The following is a 22702-nucleotide window of genomic DNA, read 5'->3' as shown; positions in this document are numbered from 1 at the left end:
TTCCCATGTCAAATGCACATTTTCAACATTATCTCCATTTTCTGTAGCTGTGACCTGTGACCCACAAAGATCAATGAGCGTTCTGTGGCCATGATCATTACCGCTGTGGAAGTCACATGACCAACCTGAGCACAAACAAGACAATAAAATCTCCTCTGACTAAATTATTGAAAAATCTTTTAGGCTAGGGTTAAGATTATTGTATTTTGTATGGGGTTTCATTTCTATGTTGTTTTGTGTGTTGCTGTTATTTTGTGTTTTTGGATTTATTTTTAGTTTTCTTGGAGTCATTTTGTTTTGTTTTTTGTGGTTTTGGATTTATTTTTCTGTGTTTTTTGACATTTTTGTGTTTTTGTATGTTCTCACATTTTGTGTTTTGTTTGTTTTTGTTGTCCTTTTGTGGTTGAGTTTATTTTGTGTGTGTTTTCAAGTCATTTTGTGTATTTTTGTTCATTTTATGTGGTTTTAGACTAATTTTTCCATTGTTTTTTGTGTACTTTTGGATGTTTTCACATTTTGTCAGTTGTTTTTGGTTTTGAATTGTTTGTTTGCTTGAGTCATTTTGTGTATTATTGTTGTCATTTTGTGGTTTTGGAATCATTTTACTGTTTTTCATCTTTTTTGTATATTTCTTTCTTATTTTGCAGGTTTTCTTTGTGGTTTTGGATTTATTTTTGTTTGTTTTCGAGTCCATTTGTTTTTTTTTATCATCATTTTTATGGTTCTGAAGTGTTTTTTCTGGGCATGGTTGTCATTGCGCGTGTGTGTGTGTGTGTGTGTGTGTGTGTGTGTGTGTGTGTGTGTGTGTGTGTGTGTGTGTGTGTGTGTGTGTGTGTGTGTGTGTGTGTGTGTGTGTGTGTGTGTGTGTGTGTCTGCACAGCAGCTGACATCTCACGAGACTCAGCGGAGTGGGTGGGTGGCTGGGTGGGTGGGGGGCAAACATGGGCTTTTTAAAAGGAAACACTATGAAAAAACACATCCAAAGACTGTTTAGGTTTAATAGTAAATGTGTCGAAGATGTTAGAGAAGTGAAAAAGGGAACATTTAACGATGCTGTCCACAGTTCCTCTTTAAAAATCGTGAAAACCATACACTTTAAAAATGTACTTCCACCTAGGGATGGGCGATATTGACAAAAAAAAAATATCCCGATAATTTATGGTGTTTATCACGATAATGATAAAATTCACGATAAACAAAAACTATAAATAAAAAAATTCACAACTCAGTGTAAACAGGTTCTTTACAAACACAAATAAATGTTAATACATCAACATTAGACACATTTAAAAAAGCTACAATAACTGCTGACTCAAACAGCTGATATTTTATGGAATATATTTGTGTATGTAGATTACTATTAGTGTTACTGTATGTAATTCATTTATTTCCTTACTTGAAATAAAATTATTTAAAAAAAAAAAAAAAAGCTCATTAAAAGCACAAATAACTTCAAAAGTGTTTTTACTGCTGATGAAATCTAATTAAAAAATATTGCGTTTTACAAATTGGGATGAATGAATAGTGACATTGGTTATTATGTTAATATTTATTACACACAACGTGTGACATGTTTAGCTTTTATTCTTTCATACAAGTGTTAAATCAAAACAAGTCAGTGGCTCTCTGTGGTTTTATGACAGTAAGACATGTTCTTTTTACTTGGTCTATTATGCCTTATATGGAGTGGTTAGCGTTAGCACTTAGCTCAGTCAGTGTGTCGGTGTGTTTGCTTAGCATAGTTAGCTTTAGTTGACTTTCCAGTTCATAATTGCTGCTGCGGCTTCATCTCTGTCCCCGTGTTTGTGTAACTTTGGGTGGATCTGACGAACGAACTTGAATCGATTCCCTTTTTTGGATGTTATCTGGTTTTAACCAAGTAGCGGTCCGTGATGTATCGTAGCTTCTGGTAGCCGTGACAAACACCTCACACACAGACGGCGGTGTGTGCGGGGGGAGGTGGTGGTGCACACCGTGCAGAGCTTGCGTAAACATCGTTCTGCTCCAGAGAATAATAAGCTGACAACAAACAGGGGCAGTTTTGGCCCGTGGAACGCGTTTATTTTGGGGGCATTCTTGGCTAAATTGAGGGACAAATGGCCCGTGGCCCTCGCTAATTTCAGACATTATCATTTAAATCGAGGGATGACAAATTCTTACCAGTGAGAATGTTTTAGACGATAAATCATAAACGATAAAATATCTCACATACACCTACTTTCACCCTGGTTACAGTGCGTTGGAGTTTACATGTTCTCATACTAGTCCTGTTGGGGAATCACATATGGTCTCCAAAACCAGCTTCATTAGTTCATGAGCAGTTTGTGGATTGATGGATGAGCACTGGGAGTGTGTAATCTCTGTGATGGACTGGGAGAGCTGGAAGAGTATAAAGGTAGAGTTGTGTCTTTATTAATCAATTTTAGAAAAACTTTTCAATCAAAAAAGTCTTGAAATGCAATTATTTGGGTCTCAAATATTGTTTTAGAGGCTCCATCACCCAGAGACCTAACGGGGTGTGGGTGGATCTTAGCTGCACTCTGAATGTAATGATACTGATTTTGTCTAGGCTTTACACCAATCTGATTGGCTAGATCGGATCGGCTGATATACATTTTATGCAATTAATGTGATCGGCTGTAATGTATTAATTCATCGATGTGATCAATGACATTGTCGTGATGAAACTCTCTGTAGAAGCTCCCATTGCGGTGTTTTATCGTCTCATTTACACCGAAGAGTTGTTTACTTTACGTGACACGGCTTTATTTCACTCGTATTTAGGCACAAAGGTGAAAACCTATGAGTGAACGGTGAAAATGTCTCTCGGTTGGAGCGACGGACTTCTTCCCCATTCTACTGGCTCTGAAAGCGGGGGCAGCGTCTGCTGGTCGTGTGTGTGTGTGTGTTATGTGTGTTTGTTTTGTTTATTCAGCCCGAGCATCTTAAAACAGAGAGTCCCAGAGAGGGGCGATGTGCTCACATTTACCTTCCCTGTTATACCGGACAGTTTTGTCCATTTCAGGACGGTGGTGGACACAGAAGCATGCGTGTGTGTGCTGTACACCAGGGAGTCAACTTTGCTACGGGGGCCGAAACTATCCTCAGCTTTGGGGTTATCTCATACATAATCAGGTGTTCACGACATTTTCTACAAGTTGAGAGAGGAATCACTGCAGTAGACTGACTTAAGACGGTCTATTTTACGGTCATGATGAGTGAATATTGTGGAATAACTCCACTGCATTAGCCTGCTTTCTAGCTTTAAATGCTGCACACTCAGTGGTGTGGTGGTTTCTTATCGTGAATAAAGTAGCGTTTTATTTGCAGCTCCACCAGGACTTATTTCCACATTATAGGAATTACAGATTGCGATTCTTTGCTCTCTTTTTGTGTGTATTACTGCCGAACTGCCGACATGCTAAGCTAACCGTGCCGCCGTGTCCGTAGGTGTTGTTCTCCTGTAGCAGAGGCATGCGCACGCAGGCACATGCAGCTTCAGAGCTTTTAATTGTGTCTTTCTTATCCGAAAGTTCTGTAATCAAATTCAACGGTACGGCGGTATAATAAAAATTCATATACTGAAAATATATACCGGTATTCAGTATGAACCGGTATACCGCCCAGCACTACTACATAGCAGTCATTGAGTATGACATGATTTAATTCAACAGATGCAACGTTTATTTTGCCATTCACTAAAAACAACATACAGCTTATAATCAATTTGCTCTAGTCTCCCTCACTCCGCACACTGGTCGAGCGACTAGCGCATTCATTTGCAGTTAAAGGCACACACACACACACGCACGCACGCACGCACGCACGCACGCACACAAGGCTGTGTTTAGGTCCTGAAACATGGTACCGTTTGATTCTCTGTGAATCTGTATCCGGTAGTACCAAAGGAATTTGGTCGGTACCTAAAAAAAAAAACCTGAATTTATTGTATCAATCCAAAAAATGTCCAAATGGATTTTTTTTTATCGTGTTTTTAAATGAAATAATTATTTAATTAAATAATGAAATTCTTTCGTTACTTCATGAAATAATTATTTAATTGCGCTAACATGCATAGCACATAAACGCCTGTCACTAGGTGTCAGTGAACACACTGTCAGACCTTGTTAAAATACCTCACTCCTAAATGCATTTTAGCTGGAACTTTTATTGATTTATATGCTTACTTTTACTTAAGAATTTAACAGAATCAGAATCTGTTGCAGAAGCAAAAGAACTAAGTAACTTTTTCACCTTAATAAATCCTTCTCATAGTCCCTGTGAGGGTAATACAAGTGTTTATGGGGTGATTGAGGGGTCTTCCATCTCCCCCGCTGTCTCTGGCCAGAAAACCGCCCTTGAAACTTCCCTGTCTCCGACCTGGTGGCAAGACGTCCTGCTTTACGACAGCCTAATACAAACTAATGCTAGATTATGACCAGCCCCGTGGCTGCACATGGTTGTCTACAAATTCACTTTTCTCAAACATATATTGTGGCGGAGCTGCAAAAAAAGGCTGAGAAGACATTTGTCGGAGGAACGGAGCAACTCCATGCAGTGACAGCTCAGCGGCAACACACGTTCAGCAATCACACACACTGTTGTCACGGCAACAGGCACGCACAACCTCACAACCAGCGCTCCATCAGGCTGCACACACACAAATATCCATCCATCCATCAATCCATTTTCAGAGCTGCATTGTGTTATGGCAATTTTTATATTCATCATCATATCGTCAAATGTATGTTCATGTGTACAATTTGTCATGTTTTAATACATGATGACTCCATTACTCTTTGCACTTTTGAACAGCTGAATCATGTTAGATTAAACAGTACAGATCGTATTGTACTCAGTGCAACACAGAGTCTCTGCTGAAGGCCAAAACTCAAACTCACATGCAGATATACACGAACGCACACACTATCAAGGATAGAAAAGAGTGGGGCCCAATCTTCCTCATAATATACACATCTTCATCATCCTCAAATGTTTCCACTGTTGGGCATCTGACTCCCTCCTTCTCCTTACCTCAGGGTGGAACTTTTCTGTTATCTGTATAAAAGCTTAAGCTGTGAAACTGTTAGTTAGAGCGAGTCTTGCCTTTTTGCTCTGCCACGAGCCTTTTGCCTTTCATTCTTTCAGGATGGAAGCTTCTTTTTTACTCCTTTTTATTTTATTTTATAATAAATCTCTTTTATAAAATCATCAATGCCTCACCTGGACTCCATCATTCAACCAGAGCAATAAATCATGTCTCCAAATGAGGTCAACCGCAAATTTGCCGTGACAATTGTCAGCACACAAACCAACACATTACACATATTTCCACACTCCCTTCCGTATTACTCCCACATCATTCATGTATTGTACCTGTCTCTCTTCCTCATACTGTTCACATGGTCACATGGGACAATATGTGTGAATGCACCCTTAGAGTCACTGTTGTATTAGGATTTTTTAATGATCGGTTGCTACTGTCTTAGGAGAGCACTCTCATTTTATGTGGTTTTAGACTAATTTTTCATTGTTTTTTGTGTACTTTTGGATGTTGTTCTCATATTTTGTCAGTTGTTTGTGGTTTTGAATTGTTTGTTTGCTTGAGTCATTTTGTGTATTATTGTTGTCATTTTGTGGTTTTGGAATCATTTTACTGTTTTTCATAATTTTTGTATATTTCTTTCTTATTTTGCAGGTTTTCTTTGTGGTTTTGGATTTATTTTTGTTTGTTTTCGAGTCCATTTGTTTTTTTTTGTCATCATTTTTATGGTTCTGAAGTGTTTTTTCTGGGCAGGGTTGTCATTGTGTGTGTGTGTGTGTGTGTGTGTGTGTGTGTGTGTGTGTGTGTGTGTGTGTGTGTGTGTGTGTGTGTGTGTGTGTGTGTGTGTGTGTGTGTGTGTGTGTGTGTGTGTGTGTCTGCACAGCAGCTGACATCTCACGAGACTCAGCGGAGTGGGTGGGTGGCTGGGTGGGTGGGGGGCAAACATGGGCTTTTTAAAAGGAAACACTATGAAAAAACACATCCAAAGACTGTTTAGGTTTAATAGTAAATGTGTCGAAGATGTTAGAGAAGTGAAAAAGGGAACATTTAACGATGCTGTCCACAGTTCCTCTTTAAAAATCGTAAAAACCATACACTTTAAAAATGTACTTCCACCTAGGGATGGGCGATATTGACAAAAAAAAAATATCCCGATAATTTATGGTGTTTATCACGATAATGATAAAATTCACGATAAACAAAAACTATAAATAAAAAAATTCACAACTCAGTGTAAACAGGTTCTTTACAAACACAAATAAATGTTAATACATCAACATTAGACACATTTAAAAAGGCTACAATAACTGCTGACTCAAACAGCTGATATTTTATGGAATATATTTGTGTATGTAGATTACTATTAGTGTTACTGTATGTAATTCATTTATTTCCTCACTTGAAATAAAATTATTTTAAAAAAAAAAAAGCTCATTAAAAGCACAAATATCTTCAATAGTGTTTTTACTGCTGATGAAATCTAATTAAAAAATATTGCGTTTCACAAATTGGGATGAATGAATAGTGACATTGGTTATTATGTTAATATTTATTACACACAACGTGTGACATGTTTAGCTTTTATTCTTTCATACAAGTGTTAAATCAAAACAAGTCAGTGGCTCTCTGTGGTTTTATGACAGTAAGACATGTTCTTTTTACTTGGTCTATTATGCCTTATATGGAGTGGTTAGCGTTAGCACTTAGCTCAGTCAGTGAGTCGGTGTGTTTGCTTAGCATAGTTAGCTTTAGTTGACTTTCCAGTTCATAATTGCTGCTGCGGCTTCATCTCTGTCCCCGTGTTTGTGTAACTTTGGGTGGATCTGACGAACGAACTTGAATCGATTCCCTTTTTTGGATGTTATCTGGTTTTAACCAAGTAGCGGTCCGTGATGTATCGTAGCTTCTGGTAGCCGTGACAAACACCTCACACACAGACGGCGGTGTGTGCGGGGGGAGGTGGTGGTGCACACCGTGCAGAGCTTGCGTAAACATCGTTCTGCTCCAGAGAATAATAAGCTGAAAACAAACAGGGGCAGTTTTGGCCCGTGGAACGCGTTTATTTTGGGGGCATTCTTGGCTAAATTGAGGGACAAATGGCCCGTGGCCCTCGCTAATTTCAGACATTATCATTTAAATCGAGGGATGACAAATTCTTACCAGTGAGAATGTTTTAGACGATAAATCATAAACGATAAAATATCTCACATACACCTACTTTCACCCTGGTTACAGTGCGTTGGAGTTTACATGTTCTCATACTAGTCCTGTTGGGGAATCACATATGGTCTCCAAAACCAGCTTCATTAGTTCATGAGCAGTTTGTGGATTGATGGATGAGCACTGGGAGTGTGTAATCTCTGTGATGGACTGGGAGAGCTGGAAGAGTATAAAGGTAGAGTTGTGTCTTTATTAATCAATTTTAGAAAAACTTTTCAATCAAAAAAGTCTTGAAATGCAATTATTTGGGTCTCAAATATTGTTTTAGAGGCTCCATCACCCAGAGACCTAACGGGGTGTGGGTGGATCTTAGCTGCACTCTGAATGTAATGATACTGATTTTGTCTAGGCTTTACGCCAATCTGATTGGCTAGATCGGATCGGCTGATATAAATTTTATGCAATTAATGTGATCGGCTGTAATGTATTAATTCATCGATGTGATCAATGACATTGTCGTGATGAAACTCTCTGTAGAAGCTCCCATTGCGGTGTTTTATCGTCTCATTTACACCGAAGAGTTGTTTACTTTACGTGACACGGCTTTATTTCACTCGTATTTAGGCACAAAGGTGAAAACCTATGAGTGAACGGTGAAAATGTCTCTCGGTTGGAGCGCCGGACTTCTTCCCCATTCTATTGGCTCTGAAAGCGGGGGCAGCGTCTGCTGGTCGTGTGTGTGTGTGTGTGTGTGTGTGTTTGTTTTGTTTATTCAGCCCGAGCATCTTAAAACAGAGAGTCCCAGAGAGGGGCGATGTGCTCACATTTACCTTCCCTGTTATACCGGACAGTTTTGTCCATTTCAGGACGGTGGTGGACACAGAAGCATGCGTGTGTGTGCTGTACACCAGGGAGTCAACTTTGCTACGGGGGCCGAAACTATCCTCAGCTTTGGGGTTATCTCATACATAATCAGGTGTTCACGACATTTTCTACAAGTTGAGAGAGGAATCACTGCAGTAGACTGACTTAAGACGGTCTATTTTACGGTCATGATGAGTGAATATTGTAGAATAACTCCACTGCATTAGCCTGCTTTCTAGCTTTAAATGCTGCACACTCAGTGGTGTGGTGGTTTCTTATCGTGAATAAAGTAGCGTTTTATTTGCAGCTCCACCAGGACTTATTTCCACATTATAGGAATTACAGATTGCGATTCTTTGCTCTCTTTTTGTGTGTATTACTGCCGAACTGCCGACATGCTAAGCTAACCGTGCCGCCGTGTCCGTAGGTGTTGTTCTCCTGTAGCAGAGGCATGCGCACGCAGGCACATGCAGCTTCAGAGCTTTTAATTGTGTCTTTCTTATCCGAAAGTTCTGTAATCAAATACAACGGTACGCCGGTATATTAAAAATTCATATACTGAAAATATATACCGGTATTCAGTATGAACCGGTATACCGCCAAGCACTACTTCATAGCAGTCATTGAGTATGACATGATTTAATTCAACAGATGCAACATTTATTTTGCCATTCACTAAAAACAACATACAGCTTATAATCAATTTGCTCTAGTCTCCCTCACTCCGCACACTGGTCGAGCGACTAGCGCATTCATTTGCAGTTAAAGGCCCGCACACGCACGCGCACACGCACACACACACACACACACACACACACACACACACACACACACACACACACACACACACACACAATGTTATGTTCACTCTTCCACTCCCTCACAGTCACACGGCTGCGTTTAGGTCCTGAAACATGGTACCGTTTGATTCTCTGTGAATCTGTATCCGGTAGTACCAAAGGAATTTGGTCGGTACCTAAAAAAAAAACCTGAATTTATTGTATCAATCCAAAAAATGTCCAAATTGATTTTTTTTTATCATGTTTTTAAATGAAATAATTATTTAATTAAATAATGAAATTCTTTCGTTACTTCATGAAATAATTATTTAATTGCGCTAACATGCATAGCACATAAACGCCTGTCACTAGGTGTCAGTGAACACACTGTCAGACCTTGTTAAAATACCTCACTCCTAAATGCATTTTAGCTGGAAGTTGATAGCACTTCATTTTCATAAAACATACTCCACACTTTTATTGATTTATATGCTTACTTTTACTTAAGAATTTAACAGAATCAGAATCTGTTGCAGAAGCAAAAGAACTAAGTAACTTTTTCACCTTAATAAATCCTTCTCATAGTCCCTGTGAGGGTAATACAAGTGTTTATGGGGTGATTGAGGGGTCTTCCATCTCCCCCGCTGTCTCTGGCCAGAAAACCGCACTTGAAACTTCCCTGTCTCCGACCTGGTGGCAAGACGTCCTGCTTTACGACAGCCTAATACAAACTAATGCTAGATTATGACCAGCCCCGTGGCTGCACATGGTTGTCTACAAATTCACTTTTCTCAAACATATATTGTGGCGGAGCAGCAAAAAAAGGCTGAGAAGACATTTGTCGGAGGAACGGAGCAACTCCATGCAGTGACAGCTCAGCGGCAACACACGTTCAGCAATCACACACACTGTTGTCACGGCAACAGGCACGCACAACCTCACAACCAGCGCTCCATCAGGCTGCACACACACAAATATCCATCCATCCATCCATCCATTTTCAGAGCTGCATTGTCAGCACACAAACCAACACATCACACACATTTCCACACTCCCTTCCGTATTACTCCCACATAATTCATGTATTGTACCTGTCTCTCTTCCTCATACTGTTCACATGGTCACATGGGACAATATGTGTGAATGCACCCTTAGAGTCACTGTTGTATTAGGATTTTTCAATGATCGGTTGCTACTGTCTTAGGAGAGCAAAGGTGTGCATGTAGCTGTGGGGTGGGGCAGGCGGCGGGGGGTGCAACGTGTTTACGACAGTGACACAACCAAAAGGGACCTTTAGGGGGAGCACTAAGCGCAAGTTAATTAGTTCTGCTTTACATTTCACAGTTTGATAAACTTGTTTTTTATATTTGTACTTGTATTACAGTTAGTTGCCATTTACTTCAGTGTTTTTCAACCTTGGGGTCATGTTTATTTTATAAAATATTTTAGTTATTCCTTCTACCCACACAATCTTAAACTGTATTCTATACTTTCACTTACTCAAATATAAATCTAGTTAAAAAAAAATGCAGTATTGTATACAAAAATATCTGAGCTGGCACATCTTGCCACTTGCACTAATCCTGGCAACAATAAATACGATCAAACCTTTAAAAAGTCTCTGGGGTTGCCAAAAATGTGTGATATCAAAATGGGGTCACGACCCAAAAAAAGGTTGAAAACCATTGATTTACTTGTTCTTGCCAATTTGAAAAAAAAAAAAATGAAATAAATTGTATTTCATACAATTTTGTACTTGCTAAGGTGAAATCTGTAATTATTGATATTGCAATAGAGCACAAAGTATATCATATCGTCTTTTACCAGGATATATTGTATCGTGACATGCAAATCGTATCGTATTGCTTTTAATGGAAATGCACACCTCGGCTGGGCGATATGGACCAAAACTCATATCTATATTTGTTCTCCAAATGGCAATATACAATATAAATCTTGATACTCGACACAGTCTGACCAGAAAGACAATTGTGGGTTAAATGTGCTGATGAAAAATGCCACAGTCGTATTTATTAACAAACAGCTGCACAATATGTGCCACTTTTGGCTTCTCCTCCAATAGAGGGTTTTCACCGACGTCACTTTCTGGGCAGTAACCCGGATACGCGGCCATGCTGGAGGTAAGCGGTTGTTGACACTACATGTTGGAGGCTTACAGAGGTGTACTATGCGATGGATAAATCATAGAAAAGCTGCTCAAAATGTATTATAATCACAAAGGCATACAGGGAAGGACTTGGTCCTCAGGAAAGGGCACAATATTTGGAAAAAATATGGTTTATTGGTGTTGCAAATCCATACGAGTTGGCTTCCTCGTCTTGGATCATTGACGACCCGGAGAGTCTTCTGTCAATTATGTATCCAGATATTGTCAACTACCTGGATTTGACCAAGCCCATACACAGCGGATTACCTTAAATGTTAGTCAGTCAGTTCCAATAATTTCACAGTGAACCTGGAGCGTATTTACTCTGAAATAGTCTACAACCACCAGGCAATCATAGATTTAGGCAAATCAAACAGTTATAGTCCGTTAGATGAGACTACTCTGGACCTGGAGCCACGGACTGCTACGCCGACTACATCCAGCGGCCTGGAAGCAGCGGAGCCTCGTACCGGCAGTGTCCGCCAGCGGAGGAGACGTAAGCGGTGTGATCAGAGCAAGGCGAGCAAGCAGGCTAAAAGCTAATCCTCAGAGAACGCTTCTTCCTTCCATCCTGTGTTCTAATGTCCGCTCCCTGGTGAACAAACTGGACTACCTGAAGCTGGATTTAAATGCAAGTCGTGATATGAGGGCGGCGGTGTTTGCATAAACACCAATAACAACTGGTGCAACAACGGTCAGCTAGTCTCATGTCACTGCTCTCCTGATGTAGAACTACTGGCTATAAAATGCAGACATTGTTCTTCCCTGTAATAACTTTTGGCAGTCTATAAAACTCCACATGTATTTCACGTTCTGACCGATTAGTGCAGCCAAAAATACAGCAATAGTTCACCATTTCCTCTAAAAATTCGGGATTTGCTCGTTTGTGTGCTGTTTGTAAACCGGCTGCTTATCTCCAAAATGGCGACTTCCGGGTTGATGCCGCAGCAGATGACACGCTGTGAAAACCCTCTATAAGGGACAGCACGTGTGAGTGAGCTCTGTAGTGTGGCTTGTTTAGAGGATGCACTCAGAAATCCATCTAACTTCTCATGCTAAAATTAGTATTTAAATTTTGAAAAATACTATAAAATAAAAATATATCATTATAAGCGATATTATAATTGTCTAGATTGCCAAAATAGAAAACTCAATATACTGCCCATGACTACTAGTAACTTTAACTTTGAGTACTATTTAATTTAAAATAGCTACTTTTAACATGAGTTAACACTTTGTGCATGAGTACAATTTCACTAAAGTAACAGTACTTCTACTTGAGTAGGATATATCAGTACTGGGTTTTACTGACTATTAAAGCCACTGTGAGTAGAATCCACTGATTAGTGAATGGACTTAGATGTGTAATTAAATCCACTCACCGATCCTGAGGAACACCACCACACTGAACATGGACAGCAGGGTGGGGACCACCACTCCGAAGAAGATGGACAGCTTCTGGGGCTGCTGCTGCCGGTGGTGCCGGCCGGAATTCTGCCTGCTTCCGCCCGGCCACCGCTGCCCCTGCTGCCGCTGGTGCTGCTGCGGAGCCTCGCCGGCCACCGGTGACCGGGGCTCGGACTCATTGACGCTGGTGGAGAGGCGGTAGTGGAGGAGAGGAGTCCGCTCTGTCATCGTCTCAACACTCACACTTAATCCACTTTACCAAAGTATTACAAAATAACCATTATCTACATCTCAGCGAGAAAGCTTCAACATTTCTTCTCTATAAAACAACTAGAAATTCACGAGCATCGCCGTGACACTACAAAATAAAAGCAGAAGCTTTCAGCTTGTTGTTAAAATATTCTTTTAAAACTCTCAATAGTTACAGGTCGATCCTCTCAGTGAGAATCCGCTTCTTGAACTGAGCTAAAGTCATGTGACACATTTGGAGCGTGACAGCAAAATAATAGGCACAGCTTCCGGTCAGTGACCTCCACAACAAAAGCCCAGAGGAGGCGGGTTGTGCAAACGGTAGTTTTCTTTATAACATTGTGGATACAGAGCATTTAGGGAAAGTCACTGAGAGGTTGATCTGCATTAAAACATCTACTGACGTCTGTAGTAAAGTTCCCTGAATACAAACCTGTGGATAATATAAAGGATGAGATGACAATTTAAATGAATTCACTTTTGAGGCTAGATTGTTGTTTTAAACTGTAATACAGTCTGATCTATAGATCTATGAGCTTTGAAGTTTTGATGGTGCAGTGAATTATAACACTGATCTAAATGGTATATGTTATATTTAAATGTTAATTCTATACCTAAATATTTAATCTAAATCTAAATTTTAAATCTAAATGTTAAATGTTAAATCTAAGTCTAAACATTTAATCTAAATGTTATATATCATATCTAAATGCTAAATCTTATATCTAAATGCTAAATCTAAATATATAAGATCTAAATCTAAATGTTTACATCTAAATGTAAATATTACATGTTAAATCTAAATATTTAAATCTAAATATTTAAATCTAAATTTAAATGTTATATATCATATCTGAATGCTTAATCTTATATCTAAATGTTAAATGTTAAATCTAATTGTAAAATTTAAATGTTTAAATCTAAATCTAAATGTTAAATCTAAATGTTAAATCTAAATCTAAATGTTAAATCTAAATCTAAATGTTAAATCTAAATCTAAATGTTTAATATTAAATCTAAATCTAAATGTTGAACCTAAACGTTTCGCACATTTGCTAATTGACCCCGCCCCTTGTAACCTCAACCAATACACAAGCAGTGACACACACAGCCGCTCCCACCCACCTCTTCACCGATGCCTGACTGGATGATATGTATGGCTGGTTCTCCCCCGGCGGCGGAGATCGAGCGCGCGGTCATGGCAGGTGTACGAGCTGCACTTCACAGTACACTCCCAACACAGCAGTGCAACACAGTTATGAAAATGTTTTTTTTTTTTTTATCTCTATATATGTGGTTAAATGTTGTGTTAAATGTAGGAAAATGTGCTAAATATGAGAAAAGTGAGATAAATAATGAAAATGTGTTAGCTACAACTTTTATACAAATTTTTACACTTGGCACCCCATACGTGTCTTGCTTCAGTTTTTTTATGACATTTTTTTGGACGTTGAGATGACTCTGGCAACAATATTATATTAAAAATCAATATAAATGATGTGATATCAAGCGGCAGTCACTGTCTTAATATCCAGTGTAACAGAAGGGCTCTCTATGCAGCCATCCTATGCTGCTGCCACGTCTCATCAGACACATTTTATTCATATTATTCACCCCTTGTCACGTCACTGAAGCAATAAAGTGATGAAGCGACCAAAAAAACTCGTGCCAAAGTAGCTACCTCCGACAGAATCTGTATCCCCTGCGCGCGCATAAGGGGCATAATTTCTGACCATATATAGAAAAACTTGTGAATTAGGAGTAGTTTCATCACAATCAGCTAAAGTTATAAGGGGATACAAATTATTTCAGCCAGCTTTTATTCTTTCTGCAAGAATTGTTTAATAAAATACTCAATTTAAAAAACTCTAAAATATACAAGTATTGAGATAAAAAATAAAAAAAAATACATCTTGCAGAAAAAATACAAATAATACACTTTAATGCGATAAATCATACAGTTGTGGTCTAATGAGAGTGAGGAGTCACGTGGTGAGTTGGGTTGTTTTGGGGGGGGGTCTGAGCCCGTCAGCCATGATGGTGGTAGACGCCCCCAGAATTTCACGCATTCGCCAGAGCTTTACTTTTTGCATAGAGGAATACGACAAGGAAAAAGAAGAAAAGCAATGCAAAAAGAGAAGGTGAAAGAAAAGGGACCTTACAGGGACAAACTGATACCAAGTGCAAAAAAGAGGTATTTGGAGAAGCTAGCGGACATTCGCAACATCGACCCGTACGAGCTATCTGCAGCGGAATGGCACAGAGACCTGGACCTTTTACCTCCGTGCACATACATGGACATCGTAAATTACCTAGTTTTTGGTGTTCAATGCAGGAGTTCAAAAGCCACAACTCTCTGGAAAGTTACGAGACTTTCTGCTGCGGCTGGGTCCAGGACTTGGTCATCTACAAGCCTCCAGCTGGTGAAAACAGCGTTGTACTGGCAAAAGTAAGTTTCTTCACATATGTGTTTTAGTGTGTTGTAATTACATTGCATTTAGCAGACACTTCTTGACCAAAATGACAAAGTAATTAACTGCATGTTTCGTAAACACCACATTGCAATTAGATGTTCAATGTACATAAACATTTCCAACATGTTTCAATGTAGGCTAAAGCTGTGTATGTTTAGCTATTTAGTTGTAATTTGCTTTTGTTTGGAGCTGTAAAGTGGACAAAGATCTGGGCACGATGGGCAATGGGCAAGGATACTTAAAAATGTGAATGCAAGATGTAAGTAAGTAAGTAAGTAAAGAATTTATTTCAAACCTGCACACAACACAAAACAACTTACAGGCATACAAACAAGTGCATGGTTTAAAAAGGGGATGGATGAAGCAGACACTTATATAATTCCAATCCCCCACTCACCCTCCACAGACACTACATCACAAATTACAATAATAATACAAAAACAATACCTCCGCTACTACTGCATTAAAAACACATGTAAACAATCTGTTTTGCCGTGGGACTTCTGCCAACATGGCGGCGGGGGAGGATCGGGGGGAGGAGCTCTAGGCCGTGACGACAACTCCTCATTCTCAATATAAAGCTGAACTGCAATACTTGGGTCTGAATTCCTCATTATTATAGCTCCACCCCTTTTCTACCCATTTTCTGATGTGTTTCTGAGAGCAACTCGTTTTGGTGCGGTCTCTTTAAATGCAAATGAGACACTTCATACCCCGCCCCCTCTCGGTTCAACTCCACCCTGCTCGGCCATTTTTGTAGTTTGATAGAAGAGATACGGCTATGTAGCGGCGCATAAACTTTTTATTCAGAGGTTATTTACAAAATGTCAACAACAGAAGACTTGTCCATCCAACCTTACATGTTCCAGCCAGAGTCTGACCCAGCCAGAGTCTGACCCAGCGGAGCGAGATGAAAATGAAGATGATGAACCTGCAGAACCCTAACAAGTGAGCTAACACAAGCACCAAGCTAACGCTAGCGCCAAGCTAACGTCACGAAATGCATTTTAATACAGTCTTTTCGGAGACAAAAACGGCAAAATGAAATGACTAATGAAAACTTTAGACTTAAATTAAACCACGTAGGCCATATCATCAAGGATCTAAAACGAGCACACAGCGCTAACATATGAAGACGGTGCAACTGCTAATGCTAACAAAACAATGACAGGGACGTCTTATCATCACTTTTTAGCGTTATTTACAGCTTACCGAAGTGCTCTGTTCGTCGTCTCCAAAGATAGAAGGAATTGAACCCTCAATCAGACAAAGTCTTTCTGTAAATCCTTCTTTATACTGGTGGAGGTTGATGAAGCAGTCATCATTGAAGTGCTTCGTTCACACTAAAATGACCTTACCCACAGATGTGGGTACATTTCCGTGAAAAATAAAACTCAACCAGGCACTTTGAAAAGGTTCTGATGCTGGGAGACGTTGTAATGAAGCGTGTGGGTTACTACATCCAACAACCCAACATTTTGACTTATCCTCTAGTAACTTCGGCATCCTTGAGCTTGGACTAAAAAATCACAGCGAGAAATAAAAAAGGCGGATTGCTCGAAGTGTTGGGCCTGGAGTCGATGTACTAATATGGCAGTTCCGCTGCAAATACTGTGATGTTATTATTCAAAAAACGTAATAGAGAATAGAAAAATCGAAACAGATTGAAAAATATGACCAAAATAGAATACAAAGATATCTACGGAGCACCTGAAGAGACTAATTTGATTTTTTCTGTACTTCTAAACACTCTAAATATACAACAAAATGCATTTAAGGGCTAAAAAAAGTGGATTTAGCATGATATGTCCCCTTTAAAGAAAACCTAATGGAGCTAAATGAAATAATAAAGCATACCCGCTCTGCTTATTTCACTAATCTTGTTTTGCGAAATAAGAGAAACCCCAAGGTCTTGTTCAATACTATTGAAAATCTTGTTGCACCTTCACTGTCCCATGTGCCTGTACACACACAGGAAGACTGTAAAAAATGTTCAACTTTTATGTAAACAAAATGCAAGACATTAGGGCCAGTATCACTCCTCCCTTGGTTAGCTATGTTAGGATGTTCAGGTTTAAGTAGGAAAGATGAAACCCTCGTTGAGCACTGTGGACACTGTTCCTACTTCACTGCTCTTAAATGTTTTTGATGTTATTCGATCCTTGGGTGGTATAATTGATAAACATTTCACTTTTATTTGGCCCAGCTTCTTGGTCCCCAGCTTCTTTAAACATGCGATAGTGAATCCTATTTTTTAAAAAAAACAATCTTGATCCGGGGGAGCCTATAAACTACCGGCCCGTATCTAAGCTTCCCTTCATGTCTAAAATCATGGAGATCTGGTTTTAGGTCAATCCACTCCACTGAAGCTGCTCTTCTGAAAGTTTCTAGTGACATGATAATGGCCGCTGACTCTGGTCGTTACAGTCTTCGTTTCACTTGATCCGACAGCTGCTTTCAACACTGTAGATCACAGTATACTAGTTGATGGGGTTTTCTGGTGCTGTTCTCCAGTGGTTTACCTCTTATATAAATGGAGGAATTTTTAATGTTGTCATTAACGATGTAATGTCCAATATGTCCAACCTGTCATGTGGAGTAGCCCAGGGCTCTGTTCTGGGACCTGTTTTGTTTTTATTGTACCTTTTTATCTGAGTTCTTAGATTGTATATCCAGTATCAAAAACTGGTTGTCATTAAATTATCTCCAGATAAATTTAAAAAAAAACAGAAACTCTGATCAACGCTCCTGATAAAAAGATCCATCTGATTAAAAACTCCCTTGGTGATCTGGGCTCATCTGTTAAAACCAGCCTCAGAAACCTTGGGGTTGTGGTTGATCAGTCCATGTCTTTGGAGGGACATTGTTTTCAACTGACTAAAAACTGTTTTTACCACCTGAGAAATATCTCTAATGTGAGGCATCTGTTATCAAATGGTCATACACGCATTTATATTATCTCGCATTGATTATTGTAATTCTGTTTTCACTTGTTTTAATAAGTCGACTCTAAACAGACTCCAGATCGTACAGAAAGCTGCTGCCAGACTTTTGACCGGTGTTCCCAGAACATCCCACATCACCCCCATTATTTCTACTCTGCGCTGGCTTCCAGTCAAGTTTTGAATAGAATCTTGTTGGACTTGTTGTGCCCTTACACTTCAGGGCGAAGTCTTCGGTCTTCAGGTCAGGGTCTCCTAAAGATCCCAAAAACTAAAATTCCAGGCTGTGGCCCTCAGACTCTGGAATAACCTGCACCAGTGTCTCCGGGACCCTTTTAAAAAACTGTTGAAGACTTTGCTTTTTAGAAACGCTTCTGTTAACTGGATTTTAAATAATTTTTTATCCTTTTATGATGACACTCCTATGATGTATATGCACCCATGTTTTATTATGCTATGATGTTGCACTTGTATTCATTTCCCCACAGCTCTGTACAGCACTTTGCGATTTTATTTGCGAAAAGCGCTTTATAGATAAATATTGTTATTGCTTATATGCTATTGTTCATGTACTCTTATGCGCCAAACAACACTGTATTTAATAAGTATTTCTAACTTGTACCAATACATTGCAGTTCATAAAAATAATAAGTAAAAAAAAGGCTTCAGTATCGCGATATTACCCGGAACCGTGATACTTTGTCTCGTGGTTACTCATTTTGGTATTATGACAACTCTAGAGCACTACTATGTTTCTGGTTACAGGGGATATTATGGCCAGCTGTCATGGCACTACCTGTACCCCCACCACGTTGTTCCCTCTTATTTCCTTGTGGCTAAATGATGAAGTATGTCAGGAGAACTTACCTGTTCCTTAGGACGCGGTCAGGTGCTGATCCTCAGAGGTAGTGAATCATCATCAATGAACAGATACCCTTTCACGCAGCTTTCATCACAGTTGCTAACCATATTTTTGCACCTCCAACACCTAACTACACAGCCTCGTTTTTGCTGGTAACAAGAACTCTGTTCGTTAGGTAATTGCTGAGAAAGGTGATCTAATCTTTAATCCACTCGTAACCTGGATGCGGCACTTTTTCACTGATGGCGAGCTTACACACCTGTTACGCCTCTACCTCCCATAATGCACCATTGCCGATCAACGAAAGTGCGTCATATTCTGGCCAAAATGGTGACTCTCCATAGTTTATTCCCCAAGGTATAAAATCATTCTAAAATGTAATTTTAATGTATATACTGTATATATATACATTTTTTGTTATATACATTTCCATTGCAGGTACCCTTTAAACCACTTTCTCTTAAATATACACAGAGTGTGAAATTACGTTGTATAACCTTGATACGTCACCAGTCTAACGCTTTACTAAAACACATTAAAACACAATCCGGCAACCAATTAACATCATGTATTTAGTTTGAGATTCAGGAGAGCCGGCTCTTTGAAACATATTCACTTAATAAATAACAGATTGGGGAGATTTTCCCACATACTAACAAACATATGACGATCATGAGTCCCTTTTCCCAATGCCCCTCCCACTACTGATGTTTATACTGGATCCCATTCCTTGCCCAAGCGAGAACATGACTCATCACAAAGTATATTTACATTTGGAGCACGCACCTATGATTTCTAACTACAGGACTCATAGAAAGTCCTGCACCTTCACTTTATCTCTACAACAGATCCATAAACATTGGTGCTTTGCTTGATCGGTGCAATCCTAACTTAAATGTCTCAGTTCAGCTGTGTTGAGAAAGATTTGGATTCAGTGAGACTTTTGTATTTCAGTCAAATATTCAGACACAGAGTGAGCTCAGTTCATCATGAAAGATTCTTTGTGTCTTCAGAGAGTTCTCCTCAAAGTCCTCATGATCTGTTTGACATTCAGCTGCACATCATTTGACCTCATCCATCCTCAAACATCCACCTTTAGAAGAAAGAAAAACTCCTCGAGTCATCACTGTTCTCCAAGTTTCCTGATTGCATTTTTAAACGAGTCAGTCCAAGTTCTACCGATTCGCTTTTCAGCGTTTGTCTTAGCAGATTCTGTCCTGGATGTCCTCAGCGAGGCGCTCCAGCTTTCCGCTCAGTAACCTTCTGACCTCGGTCAGCACTTTGGTCAAACTGGTTTCACTGGAGCAGTTCTGTCCTGCAGACAGAGCAGGCGGAACGCGATCCATCTGTTGAAAAGAGTCAAATCAGGTCCATTAACTGAACACACAAGGATATGCAGTAACCCTTTCATCTAGATTACACTGGGTTTGACTGTGTTTGTGGTTATTCTCATCTATGAATCCTTTGTTTTAGCTCTGAGGAAAAGAGGAAGATGTAACAATGACAGAAAAATGGAAAAAAGGACAAAAACTGTCTCCAAGAACTGAAGATGACAACAAAAAATACTTGAAATGACTCCAAAATGGCAAAAAATCTAAAAAAAAAAATACACAATAGGTGAACAAATATGACTCCAACAACCTAAAATGACAACAAAAATGACACCAAAAACACACAAGATGACAGAAAAATACACAAAAGCTAAGCAAAACATAAAAAAATGACTCCAAAAACACGTAAAATCACAAAAGATACATAAAAGGACACAAAAAAGACACAAACATAATCGACTGAACAGTGAATACACACACACAAAACAAAAACATAAAATATGACTCCAAAACACACGAAACAACAGACAACATAAAAACACAAACATAACATAAAAGGATCAAATATATATTCAAAACAACACCAAAGAGAATATCAAAACCCCCAAAATATGACAGCTTAATATACACACAAAAAAAAAGTATGCCACACAAAATAACAAAAAAATGCACACAAAGACAACAATGACTTAAAAAATACTCAAACACATAAAATGAAAAAATACACAAATTGAGTAAATATATATACAAAATGGCAACAAAAATAGAAAAAGACATTATAACAGTATACAACAGGGAACACAAAATGACAGAAAATACACACAAGAAAAATAAGAATGAGTCCCCAAACCCAAAACTACAACAAAAATACACTACACTACTCCAAAAACACACAAAATGGAAGAAAAATACACAAATGGTCATTAAAAATGATTCTACAAAACAAAAATGATGAAAAAAATGTGCACAGTGAATTAAAAAAAATCACAAAGTGACAGAAACAATTTACAAAAGGACAACAAAACTACTCAAAAATGGCACCAAAAATGCATAAAACAAGAACACATATCTACAAAATGACATCAAAATGCACAAAACAACAAAAAATATACAGCAAAAACAGACGATATGATACCAAAAACACACAAAACACTTTGTTGTTCCCTGTATTAATGCTCAGATTGGTCATTATTCTAAATGTCGACATGTTATTGACGATCTGGCCCTCAGATCAGATACAATCACAGTTTTGTGTCACAGCAGGGATGTAAATGCTGATGAAACCAGAGCCCGCTCTCACCTGTATATGAAGACTGGTCACTATAACCAGGTGGTTAGTGATGCTGCGCTCCAGTCTCTTCAACACTGACGTCTGACATTGGGTCAGTGGTTGACTTCTCACATGTTGCACCCCAGTTTGTAACAGCCTGAGAGCCGCCAGTACCTCTGCATGCTTCTGCTGGAGCTTTACACACAAAGACAAAACACGAAAGGTTTTTAATCTTTCACCTTAAATCATGTTTTTACAGCTATTCAATTAATTTGTATTTCACTACATTAACAAAAAGCTGCAGATAAGTTTGAAACTTTGAATTCTTGCACTTTTTGTTAAGATTCTGAGGGCAGAGATCAGTGTGGAGATTGGGTGGGTATTGGTTGTGCTTGGCTTGGTTTTCTCTTTCAACAAAAAAAATGGTTAAACACCAAACTAACAAATCAATGGATGACACTGCAGGGAACATTCCTCTGAGGCTTCCAGGATGTCACTTTCCTGGTCCAATAATAATCTGTCATATCATGTGGCTGTTTCCAGTTTGGCCAAAACTCACCAATATCTGTAAAAATTGTGAGAATTGCAGATTTTTAATCTGGAAAAAGTTATTTGAAACAGGTGAAAGTTACGTGTTTATTTCCAATGTAAGAATTGTGTTGTTTCTTTCCTAACAACCACAAGATAAATCAACATTACAATGAAATTTTTCACAAAAAAATGAGTGAGAAAAAGAAGCATTTAAAAATGACCGATGATGGTATTTATAATAATGGCACATAAAAGAAATTCTTAAGAATATTTATTCTATACTAAAAGATCAAAACTGCCCCGTTGAATGATTTGACAGGAAAATTAAAAACCTTCCTTGGATTGCAAAGGGATTTAGAAATTAAGAAAAGCAAGCTATGGAAAATCAATAAGACAAAGAGATAAATAAGCAGAAAAAAATTGAAATAAAAAAATAAACAAATACAAAGAGTTGGTAAAATAAGTTATCTGATATTATAAGACTACCAAGGAAAGAATATTACGATAAACTATTGGATGAAAGCAAGAACACCATAAAAGTAGGAGCTATAATGTAAGATATTTGTGTATGTGACACTGTGTTTGGTTGCTGTGGCAATGCACAGGAGGCGGGGTCACATAA

General features: G+C 38.8%; 1 protein-coding gene across 1 annotated transcript in view; it reads right to left on the bottom strand.

The window, feature by feature from the left end:
* LOC114474184 (solute carrier family 12 member 9) overlaps window positions 1–12649 on the bottom strand; it is a 123094-nt gene extending 110445 nt beyond the window's left edge. Inside the window, 1 exon segment of the mRNA XM_028464288.1 lies at window positions 12397–12649. Within this exon segment, the coding sequence (XP_028320089.1) occupies window positions 12397–12649 (253 nt within the window).
* Window positions 12650–22702: the final 10053 nt, after the last annotated feature.

This window comes from Gouania willdenowi, chromosome 13, assembly GCF_900634775.1.
Source record: "Gouania willdenowi chromosome 13, fGouWil2.1, whole genome shotgun sequence".
Lineage (NCBI taxonomy): Eukaryota > Metazoa > Chordata > Actinopteri > Blenniiformes > Gobiesocidae > Gouania > Gouania willdenowi.
Note: the sequence above shows the minus strand (reverse complement) of the source record. Positions and strands in the feature narration are given on the sequence as shown.